Raw genomic sequence first — 26,052 nt, 5'->3', positions numbered from 1 at the left:
CCAGGCAGTAGCTGTCAAACTAAATCTGTTATTACTTCAATCAGCTCCAGGGAAATCAAGCTTTGTCACTAGTACTGATTGTGTAGAGCAGGATGATTTCGAAATCGCCGCGTTCAACTCCGCTGTCATGTGACTTGTCACGTGACATTTGCCATCCATCGACGGAAGAATGGAGAAGAATTCCTGGCTTTCGGCAGGATGGAATAGGTGAAACGGAACAAGTAAAGGTTATGCCGTTGCAATTAACTAACTCCAAGCAGGATTTTAATCCTTTCACTCAATTGGCACCGACTGCACGCCATCCGCACGCACCACCCCGTCGTGGTAGCATAACGCCTTCAAGGTTGCTTTAGTACCTTTTTATTTGTTGTAAAACTATCTGTATAACTCCTCTACCTAATCGGATTGGGTACAGCTGTATAAAGTGGTGTCCATTTATGGTTGTGCAGGCTGCCGCATGCTTTGCGGCTTTGTGCGGCTTAACGCATAACCGCGCCCCTCTCCCCCCAGCATGGCCTCCAGTTAAGTACAGCGAAGGGAGATTGCCATGTACTATGCAATTATTTTAATAGCACAGCACGTACAATAAAGTTAAATTCAGCTGCACTACCGGTACTACTTGATACTGCTAGTGATTGTGAATTTACCAATTGATAGGGAGGGTACGCGTGACTCCACAGATAACTAACAGTATAATACAGGATATTTATTACAACCCTTGAAAGGGTCGATTATATATGTTCATCGTAATAAGATAAGGAAAGGAGTTGAACAATGCAGGGACTTAGTTAGCTATAAAGAGGTTAGTAATCTCCAGCAAAATCATTTTCAAAAAAAAAAAAACGTACCTTCTGGTTGAGAAAAGATGTAGTCCACGGCGTTGGCAATAGACTTGATCTCGTCAGACTCCTTATCTGGAATCTCAATGCCGAACTCCTCCTCAATGGCGCAAACGACCTCAACAGTATCTAAGCTGTCCAGACCGAGGTCAGAAACAAAGTTGGCATTAGAGGTGATCTATCGCACAGTTAGCTTGCCGTCCCACATACCACAGGCACCACTAATAATAACCAATAACAGTAACCATTAATAATGCCGATATTTCATATCATACCTTAGTAGCATCCTCAACCTATAATTAACCATGTTAGCAAATTGCCCAATTTTTCCAAAAATCAGTAAATGGAACATACCTTGTCGAAAGCCTTGACAACGTTGACAATTCGCTTCTCGATCTCCTGTCGGCTAAGACCAGATGGAGAAACCTCCGCGGAGTAGTGTCGGAAGCCCATCATTGGTCGGGCAATAGCTGGTCGAGCGGCAACAGTAGCGGCTCGGACGTTAAGAGCTCGGGAGGCTCGCATGGCAATTCGGGCAGTTCGGAACAACATCTTTTATCTCTTTTTTTTCTGCACTGGATCTACTTCACAAAGGTGAATTTGGTTGAAAAAATTGTGCTTTTGCGCATTTCAAACCGTCGTTTTCCTCCGTCTCTTATTCGTCTTTCCTCCCAAACGTCGGAGCTCCGCCGGTTACCCCGGCCACCCGGCCCCCACTCACCAACTCCACTGAGAAGTACGGACACGGTACATGGCAATCCAATGATAGAAGTACCGAGTATTAATGTCTCTTTTCCATATGTGTATTACAGTCTCAGTAGCTTCAATTATTTCATTCTATTTTTACAGTTGCGATATAGAGAAGGATTGTGATGATTAACCACGTTTTAGTGGGGAGTAAACCAGTGTACTTAAATTCAATTACCGGTACTCGCAGCACTAAACTACAAGTAAGCCAAGTGGAGATCTGTGCTCGATGATTTTTAAAATTGCGAAACAGAGAAGGGTATATGTAGATAATAAACCAAATATATTCAATACAGCACTTAGCTAAAATCAATTAAAGGTCTGGGTTCGGTAAAGAGAGTCCTGGGAAGGGCTTTGCGACATCTGCGGGGTTGAGATGGCCGTAGCCATGGTGTTGGCCGACGGCTGACGCGAAATTGGGTGCGTCGAGATAGACGCATTGAGCAAGAGGCTGTCAAGGGCAGCTGACCGAGACGCCACCATCTGGTTGTCCGAATTCATCGAACCCTGGTGCGTACTAGCGCTGCTATTGATGGATGGAGCTCGGCTTGGTCCATCCTGGAGGTTGAGCAGGCTAAAGTTGCTGTCCAGTCGCGACAGCATGCCCTGCCGGATCCCCTCGAGATCATTGTTGTTGCTGCCAAGAACAGAAAGCTCTGGTGCGAAGTTTCGCTCAAACAGCTGGTTAAGAGAGTCGTGAAGTGGTCGCAGCGTCGCAGGAACAACCCGGCCATGGATGGCAAGGCACCGCTGGATGGCAACAGCATACTCAAGGAACGCCAATTCCAGCTTGGTGACAATCGGACCCATTTGCGGATCCTCCTTGAGAGACACATCTTCCAGGAACGTTCGGTAGATCTGGATACCACCGTTGACAGGTGAGTCCACAGAACCGGAGAGGACAAGATCTAGCTTGGACATAGTACTCTGATCAGCTCGGCCCGACTTGAACAGCATCTCAAGCTCGAGAAGATCGCTAGTCTTCTGGACAATCAGGCTCAGCGCGTTCTCAATTGGCGATAGCTTAACAACAGTGACATGCTTAACCTCAGATCGCTTGACAATGGTTGGGAATGCCTGGTAAGTCTCGTACATTGTCTTTTCTACCCAGAGATCAAGAGGAGAAGTGTTGTTCGGCAATGGTCGAGAGTACGAGAAGAATCGGAGATCCTTTCGTGCAAGATACTCCTTGGCACCCGGAGATGCCGTCTGGACTCGCTCCTTGAGGTCGGCGCTTGGCTCAGGGTTAACTGCAGACACATAGAGGTACTGGCCATCGACCTTCGCCTGGGCCTCATTGGAGACGATGGTCGCACCCGGGTAGATCTTGTGCAGCCGCTCGTGAATCGACTCTAGCTTCTCCCATGGATTTCCCTCGAAGATGAACTGCTTGTTTCGCAGCGCCCGTGGGAACCCAATGCCAATGTACGCTACTCGGAAGTACTGTGGAGAGAGTCGGTCAACGTTGTCTACACTGTCGTAGAGCTTGGCCAGGATCCTAGTGGCGCTGGCCAGCTTCTTGAAATCGAACAGGTACGTCTCGTATGCAGCAATGAGCTCCTTCGTGGCCTCAATGGCGTTCTCAAACGCCCGGCCCCGGGTGAAGCTCTGGATAATGTCCTCGTAAAGAGCCTCCTTTCGCTCAAACGACGTTTGGGCCGGGAAGCTCGGATGCTCGCTGGCCTCCAGTCGCTCATCAAACGACCACGAGTACGCAGAAGCAAGCAGCTTGAGGGCCAGACCAGTCTGGGTGTAGTTGAGCTTGGCCCGGTTCCACTGCGCGATGTCATTGACGTATCGAGAGAAAATCTCCACCCGGTCGATATCTTTGAGGAAGTTGAGCACGTTGAGGGCGTGGAAGATTCTGTCGTCGTTGAAAGCATCGCCTGGCGGGATGTTGTACAGATCAAGCAACAGATCAAGGAACTCTTCAATACCGTCCAAGAGGTGGGTAATAGTCGGAGTAGCTTCATCCTCGGGGTCAATGTTGAAGGTCGACCGCAGGTAGGCGTTGAACGCTCGCTTCTCCTGCGACTCGGGAAGGTAGGTTCGCGTCTGGAAGATGTCGTCAAGAGACGCAATGATCTCCCGCTGGAGACCGACCAGCTCCTCATTGAGCGTCCACTCGCTAACAATCATAGTTTGGAGGATATAAACCGCCGTCTTTTGAGTCGCTGCGTGCCGCACCAAACACAAGTTAAGCACGTCTCGGACGAGACTAGTCTCGCCGCCAAACATCTGCACCTGGAATCCACCAAACAGGTCAAGGCCAAACCGCGCCTTCTCCTCTTCCGAGGCCGGCCAGCCAATGGCGTCCCATACGTCTCGAAGGAGCACCACTGCCCGGGCACGAATGTCACCAGCAATCTTCCAAATTGCAGCCCGTTTCTGCTCTGGCAGGTGCTCAACAGCAATAGCCTCAGACCCGGCGAGGCGCACGATGCATCGCAGGAAGTTGAACCACAAGCCAGAGTTGAAGGCCTCTGCATTTTCTGGGGCTGGGATGAACCGCGTCTTCATAAGGATACTAAGGTAGTCGAGACATCCAAGGACCGTTTCGTGGTGAACTGCTAGTAGCGACACCCACATCTTAGGGAAGGAGACGCAGTTGAGCATGGCCGTGCAAGCGCGAATTATGTTCGCGGCCAGTTCAGTGACCTGAGCCTGGGTCAAGCTGTTGTCTGGCATTTCATGGCCATTGAAGTGGGCAATGTTGACAATCAGGGTGAAGACGATACCTAGCTCAATAAGGGTTTCGTCAAACACGGAGTCGTTGACTACGGAATCGACGGCCCGAACCTCAAATGGATAATTCTCCGGGAACAGAGGGGAGAATACGGGGCATGGAGCCCGCTTCTTGGCCTCAAACTGGCTCAAAAGCTCGGTGTAGAGCTTAGCGCCCAACGGCAGCAGCTGGCCATACCGCTTGCAAACATCCGGCTCCTCGTGTCGTACAGGCCACAGGATCTTGAACTGGGTCGCAAAGATGCCGGAAACGAGTCGGATCTGCTCCCGACGGCCTGGAGTAAGCTCCTCAGAGCTGATCCAGAACTGGAGGGTCCACTTAATCGTATATGCAGTGATGTGCGGCCTATACTTGGCCTGCTTGTAAAGCCACGACGTCGAAAGCTTTCGGACAAGGAGCAAGCGCTGCGTGTTGATCTTGTCATTATCAGTTCTGATCGAATCGGTTGCCTCAATAATGAACTGGGCAAGCTCATCTGAAGGCACGTACTGCCGCAAGTGGTAGTAGAATTGGAAGATGCTCTGCACCGCAATGAGCTGGAGATCAACTAGGCTCCGATCCTGCTTCGACAGAATCTGCTTGATGGCCTCGGTGATTCGACGCACATATCTTCGGATAGACATGGAAACGTTAATCTGCGATTCCTTGCCTCGATCAGAGTCGATTGCGGCAGAAGAAGCCACCAGCTGGGAAATGAACTCTGACACCTTGAACAGGTTAATCAGCAGCTGGTAGCCCAGGGAGCTTGTGTTGAGAAGGCACCGCTCGGTCATCGAGAGCAGGATCTCCGACATACCGGCGAAGTTGAACCGATTCTCAAGGTAGTCCACGCCCAAGTAGGTGTACTCCTTGGTTCGCCCGGTCACCTTCTCAAAGGTGAAGATAATGGCATGGAATATCTGGAGCAGGAACTCATCAGGTTCAGTGCCAAGGAAGGATGAGAGCATATCGAACAGAGCGTCCATAATGTCGTGGAAACGCTTGATGAACTCTGTGTCCTCGATAACATTGAACTTGATGAGGGTAGCGCTAAGCTCTTCAATGCCGTTCTTCTCGTAGACCATCTTCCAGTTGAGCACCTTCTCAACAGACACATCGGTGTTGTACCCGTTGCCCACAAAGTCTATCATCGTGCCCAGGGTGGCCACGTTGACGCCGTCCCGAACGAAGTTGATCGTTCGCTTGCCGGACCAGATTCGGTTGCCGTGCCACAGTGGAATGCAGCCCTGGCCAAGGAACTCGCCAGACACGTAGAGTGAAAGGTAGACAATTTCGTTTCGCTGGAACCGGGAGCAGCCTACCATCTCACCCATGATCTCGTTGTTATAGGCGGCGGCAGAGTCCCAGGTCTTGGAGCCGTGAGCGTTGGACGCGTTGCTGAAGAGCACATTGCCGCTGGAGGAGCTCAGGGAGACTACGAGGAAGTCCTGAATAGGCTTGGTCGCGTAGTTGAGGGAGATCTTGTCGAGGTGGATGTAGACATCGTCCCGTGGTTCGGTCAGAGAGGACACGAACAAGCTCTTGGCCAAGCCCATTGCTCTGTTCGAGTCTTCGCTCGCCAAATGGGCAATATTCGACACAGATGCGCCTTCAAATTCTTTGACCGTGCACACGACCTTCTGGGCTCGTGGCGTAGTTGCACTATACAATGTTAGCAATTCGAATAGTCCAATAATCACCAATAATCATTAGTGGTCACCAATAATCGGCAATGATCGCCAATGTTAACCATGATAATCAATAATCACCAATAATCATTAGTGGTCACCAATAATCGGCAATGATCGCCAATGTTAACCATGATAATCAATAATCACCAACAATCACTAATGATGTGGCTGGTGATACCACCACGATCAATAGAATCAATGATAGTCCATTAGAATCAATGATGGATCAATGATGTAACAGTGACAAATCAATGATGAACGAATGATGGATGATGGAGAAAGGGAGAACTTACACGCCACGGGGACGGCCACGAACGATTCGTTCGACCAATTGACCCCATCCACGGTTATCATCGCTGGGATCCTCTGGGCCAAAGTAGTTGGCATACATTCGAATGGTGAACGGAGCCTCTTGAGATTCCTCAACACGGAACAGACGCGAGATATCGGCAGCACCAGCCGCGACACCCCGTCGGGCGTGGGATTTGGACCCGGCGGGAGCCTTGGCAGTGTTACCCATGACTGGAGCGCCGGGTGGAGCGCCAATTAGCTGGCTGATAGGAGTAGCGTTCTTTGACTTGAGCGAGACCTCTTCAAAGAGCTTGGCTACAAGATAAACATCGTCCTTGGTAATTGAGATAGGCAAGTCTCGGAAGAGCACGGCGCTCAATTCCTCGAGCATAGTGTCAGGGCGAATTCTGATCCTGAAGGACTCGGTCAGTCGGTGGGTCTTGGTGCGCAGCTGTAAGAGAACCGTAAGGCCGTGACCGTATCCCTGACCCACGCACGACTTGAAGTCGACCAAAAAGTGCTTGGGGACAGTAGCCATCTTGACTACGTCCCCCACCACAGCGTGATCCGGGTAGTTAGGGGCCAGGGCAAGTAATATCTGCTCCTGGGCAAGCCGAACCGGGCCGTCCTCGCCGGACATGATCTGGCCAGAGGCTCCATCTCGCACCACAATGCCTCGCTTGAGGATCTTGGTGATTCGCGCAATCTGCCAGATGGCCTTCTTCCGGGCAATGATCCGCTCGTTGGCGGTCAACAGCTGGTATGCCAGCTTGCGGCGGATCTCATAGAGATCCTTAATGGCCGCCTGCACGGTGCGGATAAGGCTGTAATTACCAAAAAGGAAGTGGTGGAAGACATAAGTATTATGCCATTCCTTGATTACGGCGGTGATATCGTCAACGATGGGCTCGTCGGCGAGAGTCAGCGACTCGTGGCCCATTCGCAGCGCCGGGATCGCCGGTGGAGTAGGCTTGGCGCCCGAGTACGAGTTGATGAGGGAATCTGTGTCGAAGTCCGACATGAGCGAGTTGGTGATCCCCGTTAGGCGGCTCGTGGGGTCGGTCGCCGTCTCAAACTCCTCCTTGATCTTGACGACAGCGGCCGGGAACACACCAATGGCGACTCCCAGGTCCAATGGCTTGAGCGCTGCATTGTTGATCTTCTTGCTTCGCGGTAGTGGCTGGTTGAACGCTGCCTGGGCCCGCGGAGACGTGACGATATATCCTCGGAGCCATTTACCAGAGCTGTGGACTTCGAAGACGTATACTTCGTCCCCCACATCCAACGGCGTATCAACGTTCGCAACGTTGCCCCGAGGGGCATACCGCCTTACAGCGATGCCTCGGCCGATTTTCTCTCGGGCCGTCCAGTCGCCGCCGGCTTTCTGTGAACCGTCCATGAGGCTCATCCGTAAACTTTGATACAATCTAGTGGATGATGAAGTTTACCGAAACTTGTGAATAGGGGGGGAGAGGTTGAAAAAAAGCCGTTACAAAATATGCAACGGTTGGACCAGGGGGGGCTGTCGTGGTTTTTTTTCATGCAATGCAAGGCGTGGGTGCGAAACACGCGACAAGGTTTATATTATCGAATCATAATGGCCATTAACAAGACCCTACCAGAAAACTCTGAAAAATTGCTTAATATAGCATTACTCGACTTAGGGGTGGTTGATTTTAGCGCAAGTCGATTTAGGAGTACACTGTAGTCGATTCAGGGGTAGTTGGGGCTGTTGATTTTGGGATCAGGTGAGACTGATCCGGGCTTACAACTTTTCAAGGTAGTTCTGGAGGAACCGGAGGGCACGCAGGGCGAATTCGGCCATGTTGGCCTCTCGGGAGGAGGATCCGGTAGAGGCGTGGATAGAAACTTCGCCCTTGGGGGTAGCAATGGCGAAGTAGACAGTGCCGATTTCAGAGTTGTCATCAGCGGTGGGTCCGGCCCAGCCTGTTTCGGAGAGCGCATAAGTCGACCCTAGTTCAAGTTTAAGGTTTCGAGCCAATCGTTGGGCGACCGGTTCGCTGGGTCCGCTATACCGTCCTTTAATTAGCGGCCATTTCACGAAGAATTGAGAAAATAAGGATGAAGCAATTGAGAAATAAAGGATGAGGCAATTGAGAAGGAAAAGAAGGGAATTGAAAAAAAAAGGCAACTGAGAAGAAGAAGAAGAAGGAGTGGGAAGACTTACGTATAACTCTGGACTTCCTGTTCGGACCATCCACTGAGTTTGAGCCGCGATTTGAGCGAATAGGTCAGGGTACCGCCGTGGTACCAGGATGAAGCTCCCGGCACCGACACGAGGTACGCCGAAATCAGTCCTCCGCAAGCCTAAAAGTAAACTCACAGTTAGATACGCCAAATAAATACGAAATAAATCAAAGAAATAAGGAATAAACCCAGAAATAACCAAAGAAATAAGGAATATACCAATGAAAGAACCAAAGAAATAAGGAATATACCAAAGAAATAAAGGAAAGAAATAAGTGAGGGGCAGATTATTAACATACAGCCTCAGCAATGGCGATAGTCTCTTTTCGCTCGTTCAAAATCTCAGCAATTCGAGCCACGACCGGCTTGACTTCAGACGGAGGGAACTCCATGGCTAATTGTTTCTCGTCACTCCAACGAAGAATGACCAGAGCAAACGATGAACGAATGTCGACTCCTCGGGGCAAATTGAGCGACGAACGGCTGTGCACAACGCGACGCGCGCGCCCGCGCATCGAAAGATGGTGATAATGCGACAATTGGGACTGTGGCGACACCACCCACATCGCGACACAAGGTAAAGAGAGAGAGCCGAAATGCCATCAAAGGTCGTGTCGTTCAAGGCCGGAAGGGTCGAGTTTGATGAGGAGGCCAAGACAGCAATTCCGAAGAAGGGCCAGGGCCAGGTTACCATCACCAAGAACCCTGATGACCCTAGCCTGTTCTCATTTGACTGGGAGCCTCGGGGCAAGTACAAGCAGACGATTGCCGACCAGAAGGAAGAGCTGCTGCTTTTCCCGGGGGACGCCACGTGGGAGCACGTAAAAGAGTGCGATAGCGGTCGAGTGTTTGCATTGACCTTCAAATCCAGTGGCCAGAGGCTTCTATTTTGGATGCAAGCTCCCAATGAGCAGGGCGAGGTCCACGAGCTGACGGCAGAAGACAAGCAGATCGCCGAGAAGATTTCGAGCATTCTGGACGAGAGCAATTTGGAGGAAGAAGAGGATGAGGAGGATGAGGATGTAGAGCTTTCCGACGTGCATCCTGCCCCCGCCGCTGCATCAGAGCCCGCTGATAGGTAATTATAATCTCTTTCTCTCTGTTGCATTTATTTTTTTTATTAACATGGTTTGTTTGTTTGTCGTAGAGATCGAATTAGTCAAGATCGGCTAAGTGAGCTGGTCAATTCGCTGCGAAATACCTCTACATCGCGATCTGTTCCTGTAACGTCTATCCGAGATGTCGCTCCGATTGATGAGTTGGTTCGTTTAGTGGGCAGTCTGCCGGAGTCGGAGCTCGAGCAATTGTATGTGCATGTCCCTGAAGGGCTTCCGAAGACTAAGGAGGAGTTGGTTCGCGTGATTCGGTCGAGCCAGTTCCTTCAGTCGGTTGAAACGTTTGGGTCTGTGCTCAATGGCAGTGCTGTGGGGTCTCTAGTTTCCGGTCAATTGCAGTACCCGTACTCGGGGGAGGGGATTGAAGGGTTCCTTAGCGGTATTCGAAAGAAGGGCGAGGAGAGCAAGAAGAGCAAGAAGGATGATGAGGATCATGAAATGAACTAGACTAGTTTATATTTTGCAGTAACAGTATTATCTATTGGAGTTCAGTTTACCTGGGGGGCCAGCCCCCCAGACCCCCCGTGGCTCCGCTTCGCGGAGGGAACCTGTAGAGGTAGTGTGCGTACACTATCTGGCCAGCTTAACCAGTTGCGTAAATAATCACCTATTCGTATTGTGCCGTACTGCTCCTTTTCTTCTGACCGATTAAAAGCCTTTTAACCAAGGACTGGTTTATTGGAACTTTTTTAAAGGTTGGAACACTGTCCCTATATCTGCGAGTAGCTTCGTATTTGAATCTCTATAATTGTTTACCATTTAAACCTTTATGGTTGTTATGGTTGTTTACCGGTTGTGCTATATTGTTTGAGTATTTTAAAGCCGCTAGCCCAGCCATAGAGTATCGATGGCTGTTCTGGACCACTAGTTATAAACTAGAGTTCTTTGACTATGATGCAGATGTACGATCTAGTAACATTGTCATATTCCAAAGAGATTTCCCCACAAGTTGCTAGCTGGTAGTCTTTGTAATTCCAGCTTCTGAACAGCTTGTAATTGGAGATACCTAGAGTGCTTACAGAGCAGCTATACCCCGTACAAGCATAATAGACATACGCAGAAGAATAGTACAGTAGTAGCATCAATTTGATATTTATAGATAGTTTTAACCTATTAATGGTTTGAATATTCCGGGTATTCCGCTGGTAGATACGGTGATATGGTGGGCCCATTTTCTCAGGGGGAAGTGACACACACAACACAAACGAACTATACCCGTCAAGACTACCCTATAACCTAGATACATTAAAGCTCGGCTGGCCTAGTTGACCAATAATGTCCCACTACAAAACTCTTCATCCTCCTTAATCCCCACAATCCAGTCCAACCAGTCTAATCTCTCTCAAACATACGAACGAGATGATGAGTCGTGTCTGTGGTGGTGCGACGCGGGTGAAAAATAAGCTTGACGCGCCCTCCCGGTGCATTCCCCCCCTTAAAGCAGCTGCCATCGACCTCCTCACATTTCTCCCCCCTTTTTTTCATTTCTCCAAAAATCTTACATAAAGCTGTTAATCCGTGTATATAGGTTTTGCATTGCAGGCTGGCGGCCGTTTCGAATAGCCCTACACGACTCATCCACATTTATTTTTTTGGCCATATAGTTCTGGGGAAGGGAATCTGAAGTGTCTGGTTGATACTGTAAGTCGGTTGAGGTGGCCCGTGTTTCGAAGGTAATGCTGACGACCATTGTAGCTGATAAAATGTCGCACCATGCTCCAAGCGGAGAGGGCGACAGTACGAGCCTGAGCGCTCACCTGAGGCGCATTGACGAGAACGTCCGGCGCAGCGAGCTTATGGATGACGACCACTCGCCGTCCCCGCCGCTACGGAGGGCGGATGATTCCACTGACCTCAACGCCCGGCTGTCCGATCTCGGCCAGCGATACGAGAGTTTAATGCGTGCAGAAGAGAATACTGAGGTAAGTTGCTATAACTATTGGGAATTGTTAAATTGGTTAAATTGTTCGGAATATTGTTCAAGCTCGACAGATTTGGTTCAATTTGGGCAGATCTTTCTAAGTTGGAGAAAGTTGTCGAATTTCTCAACTTGGAGTTTGTTTGTCCATTTTTGTTACAATTTATTGAATTTCTCCAATTTCGAGAAGTTCCTCGAATTTCGAGAAATTAGTCCATTGGTCAGATTGGTTGAAATTAGACGAATTCCTCCAAATTTGGAAATTTGCCAATTGGTCTGACTTGTTGAAATTAAACGAATTCCTTCAAATTTGAACATTTGCCAGTCGGACAGATATGTTGAATTGGACATTTTGTTGGACAATTCCTTTAAATTTTGAAGTAGAATGGAGCTAACTAGAGTAGGATGGATACGCCCAGGGCTCTCTGTCCCCGGTGAGAAAGCCCAAGCGAAAGACCAAGACGCCGTCACTCGGCGGGTCCGGCACCAACAATACGAAATTCGTCACTGAAATCGGCGAATCGCTCATGATCGAGTGCCGAAGACTCCAAGGCCAACTCCACGAGAAGGATCAAGCAATGGCTAAGCTAAGAAGCGAGCACGACGCCCTTCACAGCAGAAGCAGGGCGCTCGAAAGCAAAGTCCACGCCATGAGCGAATCCGAAGAGCGATTCAAGGACGAGAACTGGAACCTCGAGCTGCAGATCCAGGAGCTTCAATCCCTAGTGTCCAAGTCAAGCGAAACAGTCACCAAGGCTACCTCTGAGGCCGGGAAACTGCAAACCGACAAGACAACCCAGATGGAGCTCATTGAGTCGATGAAGGTGCGTGAGGCAGATCTCAAGCAGGAACTGAACCAACTGAAATCGCGCTACGATAATGACCTCAATGGGTACAGGAAGACCCAGGAGGAGCTGCGCAACGAGAACACTGCCCTACAGCAGTCTGTAACGGAACTGAAAGAGGAACTGCAGGCCAGGCCAGGGCTTGCACCAGCCCAGAAGATCATAGAGACCCCTGCCATTGAAGAGGATGAGTTTGTTGAGTCAGACGACGGGTCTGATACTCCGGGCAACACGCCTCCAATGTCGCCAATCAAGGGCGCCGGAGCTAACAGCGCGCTCGAGACAGAGACAATGAAATCGTCTCTTGGACATGCCCATAAGTACATCATCAGTCTCAAGAAGGTGGTCCAGAAGGAGCGCGCTGAGAAGTCTGAGCTCGAGCGCCTGCTCAAGGAAGCTAAGGAGGAGCTGGATAACGGACCCCGGGGTAGCGGCAGCGGCCAGTCGACGCTGAGATCCAAGCGTTCAAAGCACTTCTCCAAGCAGGCCGCAATGGGGGCAAACCTGGCGCGCAAGACGCGATCGCGGGTCTACGACGAGAGCAGCAGCGACAGCCAGAAAGACAATGAAGACTGGGAAGACGCTGGAATGACGACAACTACGAGCGAGTCGGAGGCATTCCAGTCTGCGTTTGAGACCGCCCCAGACGATCCTACTGATGACAACTACCAGACGGGCCTGGAGACCTTTGACGAGGAATCTGCTGGCGAGCAGACCGAGACCGAAAACACTATCCACGTTACCCCTGCGAACTACATGAAGGGCGCCAATGGGGACCACCATCCAGTCATGTCGTCTTCGTCTGATGATGATGATGAATTGGTAGTTCCACACCGAACCCCGCGACGCAACTACCGACGGGAAAGCGCTGCGTCCAAGTACAGCAGTATTATCAGCGAAAGGACCCCTGTCAAGGGCCAGAGCCTTGCCAGCGAGTTTATGTCGATGGACGAGCTCGAGACGCGTGCCCACGAAATGGGCCTGGTTACGCTGACCTCTGAGGAGTACGCCACGCTCACCGAGAAGGCAGGCCAAGATGTTACAAAGGAGAAGCTCGAGGAGGCTGCCAATGCGCTGGGATTAAAGGTTGTTGATTCTTCGTATGTGTCTGCACTGGAGCAGCAGGTGAAGTCTTCCAGCTCTCAGGATGCCGTTATCAAGGCTGCCACAGGATTCGGCTTGGTCGCCATTGCCAGGGCTGACTACGACCGACACATTAACCCGACTAAGGAGGACATTACTGCCCAGGCGTCCAAGCTCAAGCTGCGTGCGCTTCCTGAAGAGGAGCATGATAGTATTATAGGCGAGCGTGACGCAGCCAAGCGGGCGTTTGATGAGCTTTCTGCTACTCACAGCGGCGTTAAGTCGCAGCTTGAGGAGAACTCGACCAACTATAAGAAGCTCAAGACAGAATTTGATGCTCTTACTTCGAGCCATGGAGAGCTATCTGGAAAGTATGAAGAACTTACCTCGAGCTATGGAGAGCTGTCTAAAAAGCACGAAGAACTTATCTCGACCAACGGAGAAATATCCGGAAAGTACGAAGAACTTGCTTCGAACCATGGAGAGCTATCTGCAAAGTACGAAGAACTTACCTCGGGCTATGGAGAGCTATCTAGAAAACAGGAAGAGCTTACCTCGACTAATGGAGGACTGTCTAAACAGCTTGAGGAGCTCATCTCTTCTCACGGTGAATTGACCAGGCAGCACGAAGAACTGACGTCTTCCCATGGCGAATTGTCTAAGCGACATGAGGAGTTGGCCAAGACCTACGACTCTGTTAATGAATCCTATGAAATGACTTCCTCGGAATTGGCTCGAGTGAAGGAAGAGCACAGCGCGCAGTTGGAAGAGCTGGCTAGGCATAAGGCTGAGCTCTCGGATAAGTTCGAGTCGCTTACTCAGGAACACAGTGCGGTCATCAAGGCACGAGACGACGCAATCAAGGAATCCCAGCGAGACCTAACCGCCAAAGAACTAGAGACCAAGGCGTCTAACATTGGCTATATCGCCCTCGCCGAAGGTGCCCACCAGGAGCTGCTTCGCAGGGCTAATGAACCAACCACCGAAGAGCTTGTGTCCAAGGCTAGCGATTTCGGCATGGTTGCAGTGCCAAAGACTGAGTATAACGACGTTATTGATCGCGCACAGAACCCTAGCGAAAACTACCTGCGCGAGAAGGCTACACACAAGGGCTATGCTCTCATCGAGGTCTCTGAGTACAAGGACCTTGAGCGAAAGGCAGCGAATCCGTCTGCCGAAGAGATATCTGAAAGCGCCAAGGCCCGCGGTCTCATTGCTATTCCAGAAAGCGAATATAACAAACACGTAGAGCCGTCGCTCGACCTGCTCAAACAAAAAGCTCTGTCACATAAGTCACTTGTTGTGGACGAAGAGGAGTTCAAGGCCCTTACTAGCCGGGCTGATAACCCAACGGAAGACCACATTAAGGGCAAGGCCAGCTCTTTGGGGTTGGTGGTGCTGCCGCAAGACGAATTGAAGCAACTGGAGCAGAAGGCACACAGCCCCGACGAGAAACACATTGCTGAGAAGGCGGGTGCCCTCGGACTGGTCGCTCTGGCTGCTGGTGAGCACAAGGCTCTTATGCGAGCTGCCAATGAGCCAACACGGGAGGAGGTTCAGGAAAAGGCCAAGTCTCATGGTATGGTCGCTGTCTACAGCGCTGAGTACGAGTCTCTCGTCCATCCGTCCAATGAGAAGATTGTTGAAACCGCCTCTGCCGCCGGTATGGTCGCTGTTGGTAAGGAAGACTACGATGCTCTCAGATCTGTTGCCGACGCGCCTTCCATGGATACTATCAACCGGGAAGCTAAGAGGCACAATTTGGTTCTCCTGTCGCAGGAGGAGCACTCTAGCCTCGTCAAGCCGTCCGCTGAGCAGGTAGAGAAGGCGGCCAGAGAGCATGGCATGGTTGCTGTCCCTGTGGCCAAGTACCAGAGCATTAAGGATGCTGCTGAAGCTCCTATCACCAAGGAGTACGTTGAGTCTGCTGCCGCAAGTGTTGGCTTGGCCGTGCTGGCCAAATCGGAGCTCGAGGCACTGAAGTCGCCATCGCTGGACGTTGCCAAACAGGTTGCCGAAGCGAACAGCCATGTGGTTGTGGCCAGTGCCGATTACGACACTCTCAGGAGCCCAAGCGCAGAGCGAGTCGCTGAGTTGGCCAAGGAAGCGGGCTACGTGCCTGTTTCGCGTGATGAGTATGCCGAATTGACCAAGCCATACGAGCCATCAGCAGACGAGATCGAATCCAAGGCCAAGGGCTTGGGCTTGGTGGTTATACCACAGGCGAAGCACGCAGAACTGACCGCAGAACCAACCGCGGAAGCTCTTTTGGAGAAGATCAAAGGTCACGGATTCGTTTCTGTTCCTCAGTCTGAGTACGAAGAGCTATCTGCGCGGCCTACCGAGTATTCGCCGTCGGCTGACGAGGTAGCCGCCCATGCCAGGTCACACGGCCTCTACGTCGTGCCTACCGCGGAGCATGAGGAGCTCCAGAGGAAGCTGAGTAGCCCTACTAGGGAGGAAATTGAAGCCATTTCGGCCAAGAACGGCCTCGCTGTTGTTCTGGCCACCGAGTTCGAGGAGCTGAAGCGCAAGGGATCGAACCCCAGCAAGTCTGAGCTTGAGAACTTCGCCAAGGCTGCCGGCCTCACGCTGCTTACCATTGGTGGCCTTCGCGAGCTGCACAAGAAGGCTGAGGAGCCGTCTCAGAGCGCTATTGAGAGCACTGCCTCCAAGCACGGCCTTGTGGCTATCCCTGAGAAAGACCATCGATCACTGCAGCGAAAGGCGAATAACCCGACTGCCGAGGAGCTGCTTGCTCACAGCAAAAAACTTGGATACGTGTCTATCAAGTCTAGGGAGTATGAGGACCTCAAGAGGCGTGCTACTGCTCCGTCCCGCGGAGAGCTTGAGGAACTGGGCACCAGCCAGTTCAATGCCAAGCTTATCGACGGCGCAGAGTGGGAAGAGCTCAGTCGTAGGGCCAACAGCCCGACGAAGCAAGAACTTGACAGCGTTGCGGCCCAGTCTGGCCACGCCGTTGTCTCGATCAACGCCTGGACTGAGCTGCAGAAGGCGGCAGACTCCCCGTCGCTTGCCGCTATTCAGTCGTCCGCTGAGAAGCACAGCGTCGCTGTCATACCAAGGGAGGAGCACGACAGGCTGCAGCGGCTCACTTCGCGGCCTACCCCCGAGGAACTCGAAGAACTGTCACAATCGTTGGGATACTCTGCCGTTCCTGCAAAGGAATTGGCCGAACTACGGCGTAGAGCTACCGAGCCCACCAAGGAGGAACTCACCGTGGCGTGTAACCATCTTGATCTGGTCACTGTGCCCCGACCCGAGTATGAAGAGCTGGAAAAGAACGCTGAGGAGCCTGATGCTGATCTACTTCACAAGCACAGCAAGCGACTTGGCATGTCGCTCCTCTCCGCCGAGGAAATGGAAGACCTGCGGCGAAAGGCTACTAACCCCAACAAAGCCGACATTGAGCAGATTGCCAAGCGAAACGGCCTTGTCGCTGTTCCTAAGGAGCATTATCTCAGTCTTACTGAGAAGGCCGATAAGTTTGATAAGGGGCACCGAAATGATGCCAACTCTTCCGATCGTCTGCTGCTCAGCTCTGTTGCCGCTAAGCGAGACCATTTCGAAGGTATTATCAAGCAGAGCAAGGGCCAGGAGAGCTCCGCGCATGGTGAGAAGATTATTGAGTCTATGCGTTCTCTGGGCTTTGTGCCAGTCTCTGGCGAGGAGTACAAGAAGCTTGTAGAAAGTCAGAACACCTCCGAGCCGACCAAGCGGGACGTTATGCGGTTCGCCAAGGCCCTTGGCCTGACCGTTTTGCCGGCAGATGAGTACAAGTCGCTACTCAAAAAGACTCATGGCCGCACTCCCAGCGTGAGCTCCGAGTTCGAGGAGGACGCGAGCCGGGGAACCACCACGTCTTCACCTGGACGGTCGCCGCAATTGGGAGACGATTCGTTCGTCAGCACTGCTAGCAGCACCAGGATCTCCGATGTTGAGCTTACCAGTGTTCCCGCCGACTATCTGTCTTCGCTCAAGCGCATTGTGGAGACGCCTACTAAGGATGATGTTAACCTGCTGGCCAAGAAGCTTGGTCTGGTTGCTGTAACCAAGGCAGCATTTGACGTACCAGCGGTATTCGATAAGCCCAAGGGTGTTAGTAATGGAAGCACTGAGGGTGAGGAAGAGGATCTCGATATGGTTGCGGTTCCGGCTAAGGATTACGAGGAGCTCATGGCTAAGAATAACGACAGCTACTACACTGCTAACGAGGACGAAGTCATGGAGCGGGCCAAGGAGCTTGGACTGGTCACCCTCTCTATGGAGGACTATGAGGATTTGGCCAACCAGCAGAACAATAGGGAGGCTCTCGCCGCTCAGGCTGCTGGCCTTGGTTTGGTCGTCGTCGGCGCTTCTGAGTACGAAACTCTCAAGAAGGAGGCTGAGAACGAGACTCTAAAGAAGCAGGCTGAGTACGAAAAGAAGGAGGCCGATCCAGAGTACATCACTGCAAAGGCCAGGGACCTTGGCTATGTCATTATTCCGTCCGACAAGTTTAGCCAGCTTAAGGATGTTAGCGAGCTTTCCTCCGACGAACTGGCGAGCCTGGCTCAGAAACAGGGGTTGGTCACTGTGCCAATGGGTGTTTACGAGGACTTGTCGTCGCGGAAGGCCGCTCTCAGTACCGAGGAGATCAAGGCGGAAGTCCAGAAGGCAGGGTTCGTGGCTGTTCCAGTTCAGGAATACGAGGCATGGCGAATGCGAGGCACTTCGAGCGCCCGATCGCAGCGCCCGCTGTCGACGTCTTCAGAGACCTCTTCGTTCATGCTCAGCCCTGAAGAGATTGAGAAGCATGCCGAGCTGGCTGGCTTCAAGGCTATTCCAGTGGCCGAGTATGAGGGTATGCAGAACAAGCACAGGAGCAAGCCGTCGTTGACGGAGGTCGAGCTTGAACAGTACGCCAAATCACTGGGCATGGTTGTCATGAACCTGAAGGAGTACAAGAAGCTGACCAACCCGTCTGTTGCCTACTATCGGCCACCTCCTGCGGCTGCCTTGCCCGTGCCTCCAAGGTCTGTATCTATTGAGGAACTCAAGGCCCAGGCTTCCAAGCATGGCATGGTGATGGTGGAGGAGTCGGATGATGGCCGACTCTCCATCAACTCGGAGCAGCTGCATAAGCGATACAGCGTCGCGGATATTAAGTCTCTTGCCAGCAAGATGGGCTACACGGCGCTTCCGTCGAGTGAGGTTGACAGTCTGCGCGAGATTGAAGCTCTTAGCAGGCGATCTAGCTTGCGCGAGGTGGAGAGTAAGCGATCCACGATGTACAGTGAGCCAACGCTTCGAGAGACGCGCTCTTCGATTGTGGTTAGCAGCCCTCAGAGCGCCAGCAAGATTCACTCAGCTGTTATTGATGATACGATGAGCGACACGTCGGAGGATGCCCCTACACCACAGCGACACGACTACCACACGCTTCCGCCAGTGGTGGAGGATGGTGTGGTGAGGAACCTCAGCAATGCATCTTCGCACATGTCGACCCCAAGAGGCAGCCATGCGAACCTGGCTGTCACCAACGGTGGTGGCCTTATGGGTCCGCCTCAGATCAAGCTGGGACGAAGCGATGCGGCGTCTATCCAGACTGGCAGCCCCAAGAGTCTTGCCATCTCGAACGCTACTATCAACACGAATGTCACGATCACGGACAAGAACATGATTCCCTACATCACGCAGGTAGTGATTGGCGAATACCTTTACAAGTACACTCGGCGATTGGGTGTCAGCGGCATTTCGGACAACAGGCACATGCGATACTTCTGGGTGCATCCTTACACTCTGTCCCTCTACTGGTCTAGAGAGAACCCGGCCATCGACACTAATAGCGTTAAGACCAGGTCTGCTGCTATTCTTTCCGTTGAGAGCGTCGAGGACTCCAATCCACTGCCGCCGGGTCTCCACCATAAGAGCATTATCATTCACACTCCTGAGCGGGCAATCAAGCTGACGTGCCCAACCAGACAGCGACATAACATCTGGTACAATTCTATCCAGTTCTTGCTGAAGCGGTCGGCCGATGAGCTGGTTCTTGATGAGGAGGATCTGCTGGACGAAGACTATCCGGAGGACAGTCGATTTGAGCGGGAACGGGCCCGAACGACGTCGATGCACTCGCAGCGAGGTAGATCCAAGGTATTGAGCATACGGCAGAGCATTGCTCCAGAGATGAACACTACAAGGACTTCTAGACAGTCTAGCGTGAACTCTTTCCACAGTCCGCGATCCCAACAGTAATTTTTTGATTAATTTTTATTGATGATGATGATTAATATATTTGTATTGAATGGTTATACCGTGTTCATTTGGTCCATTATTGGTGACAGTCAATCGAAAAGCCCCAGGCTGCAATTGACTTGGGGGCCAGCCCCCATACCCCCGTGGCTCCGCTTCGCGGAGATCTCCTAGGCAATGACCCTCCGCGTAGGGGTTTGGGGGGACTGGTCCCTCCAATGACCTCCTTCAAGCTGAGATTCGAAAAAAAACTGCTCTGCCATTAAGATGAGCTAATTGTGAGATTGGAGAATTTCGTTTTGATATCTTCAGGTAGCTCATAGTCCCTAAACAATTCGAATGCTTCAGCAGACCAAGGGCCAGTTGCAGGCAGCTGCGTCTGTGGAGAGGTAGGTGTATTGGAATCTCGATGCTGTTCGTTCAGGTGTAATTGACTTGCTGAAGGAACGAACTGAGTGGACGGAGGCGGGCAGCTGTTTTCGGCATCGCTAAAGCGATCAGTTGTAGGTGGAATTAACTGGGGACGTTGTGATAAGATCTGGTCGTCAAGCAATGCAACAAGTGTATCTTCTTCTGGGATTGAGAGCTGTTTTGAGGCTGCAGCCGCAGGCTGCGAAGGCCGGGGTTTCTTTCGTTGACGAGACAGCAGGCCCCTTCTATTTGTCATTGCAGATTGCGAAATAATGGGTGTTGGAGTGGGCTGCGAAATAACGGGTGTTAGTGTGGAGTGGACTGGAGAAGAAGTTGGCTGAGGAGGGTCCTTCTTTCTCTGTAGACTTAGCAATGGGCGGGCTTTTCGAACTGACAAAGCTGGAGAGGAAAATTCGGATGATCGATTGGTCGCAGTACTGGTAGAAGAAGTAGAAGTCCCGTTTTTTGGAGTACGAGGACTCCGCGGTATTATTGTAGATTGATTCAGTATCCGACCAGTAGAACCGGTGTTAGTAGTAGTAGCAGTTCGAGAAAGCTTCTTAAGCGTGCCGCTACTTGTCAGAAGTGCATTCAGAGGGACCGTCTTCTTTAATTGACGAGTAGCAGTAGGAGCAGTAATCGGAGCAGTTGTAGTATTGGGCCGATTATTCACTCTTGGCTTGTTCAATTGAGCCAAAGATGACCGAGCTAATAAAGGAGAACTACTACCTGGTAAAGTGCTAGAAGGAGATGAATTAATACGCGCCCGTTTGCTGGCCTGCTCCTCTTTTTGACTTTTCGCCTGAACGACCTCAGTAATATCACTATGCCCTGTTTCTTTAAGATCCTCAACCAGAACTAAATGTTTATCAAGCTCAATCTCTTTGTCCACCTCAATCGTACGCTTCCCTATAAAAGGCCTCTCGATTTCGTACCCATTGCTATCCTTGAGAACTACCCTTCCATTCCACAGATGGTGTACTAAAGTGCCTTCCACCCACACCTTGCGCTTCTGGGTCTTGTGCTTCGTCCACTGGACCTCGTAGACACGAAACTCATCTACGATCCTCTGCGAACTCATGCTTCCTCCTCCTCTACCCCTACCCGCGTCGCGTCGTTTTAATTTTCAATTTAATTATTTCGCGTCTGCTACGCGATTTAATTTGACTTCCGTTTACTGCCACCCGGACCCCACGCCGGACAGGACAGCCGTGCCGTAACACAAGGCGCACCCGCCTCCTCAAACTCCTCCAAGACAGCCGGATAATCCATCGCAAGCCCGGATCTTGGAGAGCCAACCAAAGGTGCAAACGGGTATGGTGGGCCACAAAGTGAAGAAGAGCGACGACTCCATGTCCCTAGGGGAGTTTCTGTACACCCGCGGGTACAAGGAGGGCCTGTGTTCGGATATCGCCATCAGCGCGTTCGATAAGACGTACAGGCTGCATCGCATAGTACTCCACCGGTCGCCTTACTTCTCGTCCCTGCTGAGCGGGGTCTGGAAGGAGTCGCTGGACAAGCCCGTTCAGATAAGCTTTGAGGATGATCACCACATCACCCAGGAGGCGTTTGAGCTTGCGATCGCAAGGTTATATGGGGTGGAGAAGAAGGGGGAGGAGGCCAAGCATCTCAACGGGCTGATCGGGGTCGCCAATTTTCTGGGGCTGCAAGACCTGGCAGAGTTTTGTGTGACGCAGCTGATATCCAACATTTCCACCGAGAATGTTGGGCGGCTCGTGGAGTTCGCCATGACCTATGACTACGGGGGGTCTAGTTCCAGCATTATCGAAGGATGCAAGAGTTTTTTGTGCACAGAGGCGATTGAAATGGACATGGACTTGCTGGATAAGGTTCCTGCATCGCTTATGGGTGAAGTTCTGGCCTCTGACGGGTTCTTTGTGGCCAATGAGTGGCAGAGGTGCCGGTTCATCACTAAACTGTACAAGCATAAAGTAGCCAAGATGAGCAAGGAGCGAACCGAAAGGTATGCCGCTTCTAAAAATGCTCAGGAAGAGGCCAAGGAAGATGGTACCACCTTGGTTGAGACAGAAGATGAGAAGGATGCTGGAGATGAACGGCGCTCGTCATCGCATGATGAGGAAAACGGCCCGAGTAGTCGTAAATTGGACGAAAAGGATGAAACTATACAGGAAACCGACAAGAAAGAAGAAGCAGAAGAAGTAGGAGAAGAAACAGGAGAAGAAGCAGAAGAACAAGCAGAAGAAGAAGGAGACGAAGAACCATCCTTGGATGGCACAGCAAAGCCGGCTGCTGAAGAACCCAGCGGAACGAAAGATGACTTGGAAGAACTGATTGCTGCAGAAGTGGATGAACACGTTGAAGATGATGAAGACGAAGAGATTGATCCCATTACTGGACACTATGTTTCTGCTCTTAATGACTTGGAGCATCTTCGTGATGCTATGAACAACGGCGTGTATTACTGTCATCTGACGCACGACCAATTGTTCAAGATCGAGTCCCTTAAAGACGTCTATGGTAAGAGCCTCGTTGATCGAACAGTATTACGGGAAGGTTTATGGCTACAGCTGGAGCTGAAGCAGCGGATCGTCGCAAGCAACGCCTCTGACGCCGGGCTCAGCGAGTTCCACTTCTTCACTTCTCTAGAACAGTCCGATATCACCTACTACTCTATTCCTTCAGAGGGGAACGCGGCTTACAGCAATCGCTACTCAAAGTTCCCTCCGTTTAGGTTCTCCGTTACGTTTACAGACTTTAGCGATCTCCAGCTCCGCGAGCGGGTCTACAGTGAATGTCTGTGGTATGCTGGGTCGTACTGGTGCGTATACGTTCAAAAAGTGCCTTACAAGCACAACTCAACCCAGCTTGGAGTATACCTCCACCGAAGTGAAAACCCGGAAGATAAATCTGCTGCTGACAGTAGTAGGGTCGCCAGCATGTCATCAGGGCGCAACCGGAGGAGCTTCTTTACTACGAGCCTGCGCAGCCCAGCACCCGCTTCTATGAGTAATACGAACTTCTCGCGGACACTGCTGTTGAGCTCTGACGAAGAGGATGAAACGGCGATGGACTTTGAGACCCGTGTCGAAGACGAGGGCCCGCCAGTTGGGTTTGATGAAGCCCCGTCCCTCTTTGGTGAGCCATCCAACTTCCCTCTTGTTCGTCGGTTGAATTCTCCATTTGGATTGCAGGAGCAACAGCGAGGTTCGTTTGGATTATACCAGACGCCACCACCACCACCGCCGCCGCCACAACAGCCGCGCTCCCGGGGCAGTACTCCAGCAAGCTCTCCGTTGAGGTCCGATTCCATGGGTTCCTCTGCGCTCACGGCTGCACAGCTAGCTGTGGCCAATCTCTCGTCTTCTGTTGACAACACGGCGAGCCTTCTCAGCGGCCTTCGTACCATTGATGACCTCGATAAGGAGTTCTCTAGCAATGAGACCCGAAAGGGAGATTATATGGACGACCGCAAGCGCATCTCTGCATACTTTGAACTGTATACGCCTTCCCGCAAGGGTAAAACAGCACTTACCTGCTTCTCGTCCGCCCCGGACGTATTTGAAGTATCGCAGTCTTGGGGATGGAAATGTGCCAGCCTGGGGACTAACGACACTAAGAAGCTCAAGGTTATGGTTGTTTTAGGAGTTGTATAACAGTTCCCCAACTGTACTAGTATTACCGGTAACTGTATTCAAAAACTATTCAGCTGAAATTATGACAGACAGACTCATCACGATATTTTATATTACAATATTAATTGCCCCTTGATCACCTATGTTGCTTCGGGGACTTTATCGGCCACTCAATCGCTCCAAGTGCGCTGAATTTCTGCCATTGAGGAGCCGGCGGCCACCACTGAACCTTATATGCCTGTGATAGCCAAAGGAAAAACATTATACAGCATGCATCATTGTTCACTCTGCATTTATAATAAATAATATCTAAATGGGTAAGCTCAGTATCACGGAGCTAGACAATCCAGGAAGATCTCATCAAGTTCTTCATTGTCAAAAGTAAGAATATATGTCGACCCGTCATCCAATTGTATGACGCAGTGTTTGAAGTTAAAAGTTATCGATTCGACAGTTACCTCTGGGAATGTTTTGCCGCAAATGTCGTATATATCGTGGCTGGCCATAACATGACCAGTCTTGAGATGAACAAAATCAATGGTATAGTTGTCTCCTAGCACCACAATGTGGTCGTAGACATCCAATATTGCCTTTGCAAACGATCTCGTGAGCGATTGATGCTTGGTTTCTAAATCAAAGATCTTGACCGTCTTCAAACGACGACTGCCATATATAAGTTGGTTCGGCGTCTTGCTGTTATATATTTCAGCGCACCTCTCCATGACCAACCTAATGAGCTTCTTGGTCTCGATATTCCACGCAATAATCCCCCAGCGGGCAGTACTGGCGAATACTGTGTCATCAGCAATCGCCACAGATGCCACTTCGGTACCAGTTTCAAAGTAACAGATTTCGGCATTTAGCTTCCTTCTGTTAATTACAGCGATCCGGTGATGAAATGCTCTAGCGACGATAAAATCACTTGTGGCTTCCACTTGGCAAATTGGGCAATCACGAAATACAGCAATTCGCCTGAACTCGAAATTATCAATATTAACGACCACGAGTTCTCCATTGAGGAAGGAGAGAATCAGCTCAGCATTGTCGAGTTTCCCAGTTGTCATTGGGGAGAGAAGAAGCATAGTAATGTCACGGCTAAACCGGCTATAGAACTGGGAATCTCTTCCACGAGGATAGTATACATCATTGGCGCAGTCGAACAGCATTACTTGACCGCTGAGATTGAGCCTGACAAGGATGCTATCGGTTAGAATATTTCGGGATGCCCTATGGCCCCCTCTTGTAATACGCTTGATGCCAACAATACTCTTAAACACGTGGTACATTTTCTGCTTCTGCGTGTACACTTTTCTCCAATCTGAAAGCATTGGAAGTGAATAGGGCATAAAGAGGCGCAATGAAGGAACCATATTCTTCCATAGGATATTGTCGCGGCCGAGTCGGCACCAGTTCCTGCACACCATTGAAGCTCTGAGCACCGCTCTAGGGCCGAGATATTCAAGAATGGTTATTGTGATCTTTTCTGGGAGGCGATCAAATGGATCTCGTCGACTGAAGGATGTGATTTGGTTTTTCAGTTGAGCTTGGCAACTGGGGTTTTCGTAAAGAAGGACGTTATAAGACCCCAATTCGCAACAATATGATACACTTGTTCCTTGCCTCTCAGTTTCTGTGTTTAGGCAGGAATGGGTACGCGGGACGGGCTTCAACACTGCTGTAAATTCTTCCGGTTCGGGGTCATCAAGTAGTGGTGGAGTTGGTTTGGGTAACGAGTCTACTTGAGTTTTAGTTTTCTGAGGTGTAGCCAAAAGTTGCAAAAGAGCTGGTTCGAGCTCTTTCCATTGAGCTACGAGTAGCAGCATTTGAGCGAACATCGCTAGTAATACACAATTGAAAAATGATGAGAGATGGCCTATATATGCTTTTTATTTTTCAGTAATTGCTAGCAAGGCCAGCGTTCGTCGATAGTGAACAGCAGACCCCCTGAGAGCCGTTGCGACAACTCTAACTCTACAAAACAGAAAGCGAAATCACTTGAATAACGAATTTCAAAATGCGTATCTAGTAAAGGCGAAAATGTGGAATAATGCTAGTATATCTATACTTTGACGTAGCGCCAGCTCGTTTGTTCGACTCCACCAAGATGACTGTTTTGACAAACAACTCAGAAACTCTGTATATAGATAATTGTCAGCCCATGCTGCAGGTTGCTCTAATTACTTTGCTTAATTCTCTGACTTCTGCCAAATATCGAAGCTTGAAAGCGTTCTATTAATAACAATCATCTCGATTAAAGTCGAGAGAAGTACTATTATCTGTATACCATGATTTCATAAGTAAACAAGCTAC

The 26,052-nt window shown here is 50.7% G+C and overlaps 8 protein-coding genes across 8 annotated transcripts; 3 read left to right on the top strand and 5 right to left on the bottom strand.

The window, feature by feature from the left end:
* Positions 1–784: 784 nt before the first annotated feature.
* On the bottom strand, positions 785–1,391 carry ACP1 (acyl carrier protein; the record flags this gene model as incomplete). The annotated part of the gene is made up of 4 exons (XM_076685765.1): positions 785–792; positions 849–1,017; positions 1,115–1,132; positions 1,194–1,391. The coding sequence occupies 4 exons, from the start codon at positions 1,389–1,391 to the stop codon at positions 785–787; spliced, it is 393 nt and encodes a 130-aa protein (XP_076540056.1).
* A 504-nt stretch (positions 1,392–1,895) lies between these two features.
* Positions 1,896–7,692, bottom strand: DCK1 (guanine nucleotide exchange factor DCK1; the record flags this gene model as incomplete). Its single annotated transcript, XM_076685764.1, has 2 exons — positions 1,896–5,973; positions 6,296–7,692. 2 exons carry the CDS (start codon positions 7,690–7,692, stop codon positions 1,896–1,898), a joined length of 5,475 nt encoding a protein of 1,824 aa, XP_076540055.1.
* A 366-nt stretch (positions 7,693–8,058) lies between these two features.
* TRVA0_028S01574 (CinA family protein) lies at positions 8,059–9,016 on the bottom strand (the record flags this gene model as incomplete). The annotated part of the gene is made up of 3 exons (XM_076685763.1): positions 8,059–8,323; positions 8,482–8,621; positions 8,801–9,016. 3 exons carry the CDS (start codon positions 9,014–9,016, stop codon positions 8,059–8,061), a joined length of 621 nt encoding a protein of 206 aa, XP_076540054.1.
* An 81-nt stretch (positions 9,017–9,097) lies between these two features.
* RPN13 (proteasome regulatory particle lid subunit RPN13) lies at positions 9,098–10,063 on the top strand (the record flags this gene model as incomplete). The annotated part of the gene is made up of 2 exons (XM_076685762.1): positions 9,098–9,579; positions 9,649–10,063. The coding sequence occupies 2 exons, from the start codon at positions 9,098–9,100 to the stop codon at positions 10,061–10,063; spliced, it is 897 nt and encodes a 298-aa protein (XP_076540053.1).
* A 1,062-nt stretch (positions 10,064–11,125) lies between these two features.
* Positions 11,126–19,720, top strand: NUM1 (Num1p; the record flags this gene model as incomplete). Its single annotated transcript, XM_076685761.1, has 3 exons — positions 11,126–11,257; positions 11,312–11,538; positions 11,939–19,720. Exons 2-3 carry the CDS (start codon positions 11,320–11,322, stop codon positions 19,718–19,720), a joined length of 8,001 nt encoding a protein of 2,666 aa, XP_076540052.1. The 5' UTR covers positions 11,126–11,257; positions 11,312–11,319.
* Positions 19,721–19,979: 259 nt separating this feature from the next.
* TRVA0_028S01508 (DNA helicase ZGRF1-like domain-containing protein) lies at positions 19,980–21,209 on the bottom strand (the record flags this gene model as incomplete). Its single annotated transcript, XM_076685760.1, has 1 exon — positions 19,980–21,209. One exon carries the CDS (start codon positions 21,207–21,209, stop codon positions 19,980–19,982), a length of 1,230 nt encoding a protein of 409 aa, XP_076540051.1.
* A 235-nt stretch (positions 21,210–21,444) lies between these two features.
* Positions 21,445–23,763, top strand: TRVA0_028S01486 (uncharacterized protein; the record flags this gene model as incomplete). The annotated part of the gene is made up of 1 exon (XM_076685759.1): positions 21,445–23,763. The coding sequence occupies one exon, from the start codon at positions 21,445–21,447 to the stop codon at positions 23,761–23,763; it is 2,319 nt and encodes a 772-aa protein (XP_076540050.1).
* Positions 23,764–24,071: 308 nt separating this feature from the next.
* TRVA0_028S01464 (uncharacterized protein) lies at positions 24,072–25,577 on the bottom strand (the record flags this gene model as incomplete). Its single annotated transcript, XM_076685758.1, has 1 exon — positions 24,072–25,577. The coding sequence occupies one exon, from the start codon at positions 25,575–25,577 to the stop codon at positions 24,072–24,074; it is 1,506 nt and encodes a 501-aa protein (XP_076540049.1).
* Positions 25,578–26,052: the final 475 nt, after the last annotated feature.

This window comes from Trichomonascus vanleenenianus (assembly GCF_965637985.1).
Source record: "Trichomonascus vanleenenianus strain CLIB 3782 genome assembly, contig: TRVA0_028S, whole genome shotgun sequence".
In the NCBI taxonomy this organism is placed as follows: Eukaryota; Fungi; Ascomycota; class Dipodascomycetes; order Dipodascales; family Trichomonascaceae; genus Blastobotrys; species Blastobotrys vanleenenianus.
The sequence above is the reverse complement of the archived record's forward strand: the minus strand, read 5'-3'. Positions and strand labels throughout refer to the sequence as shown.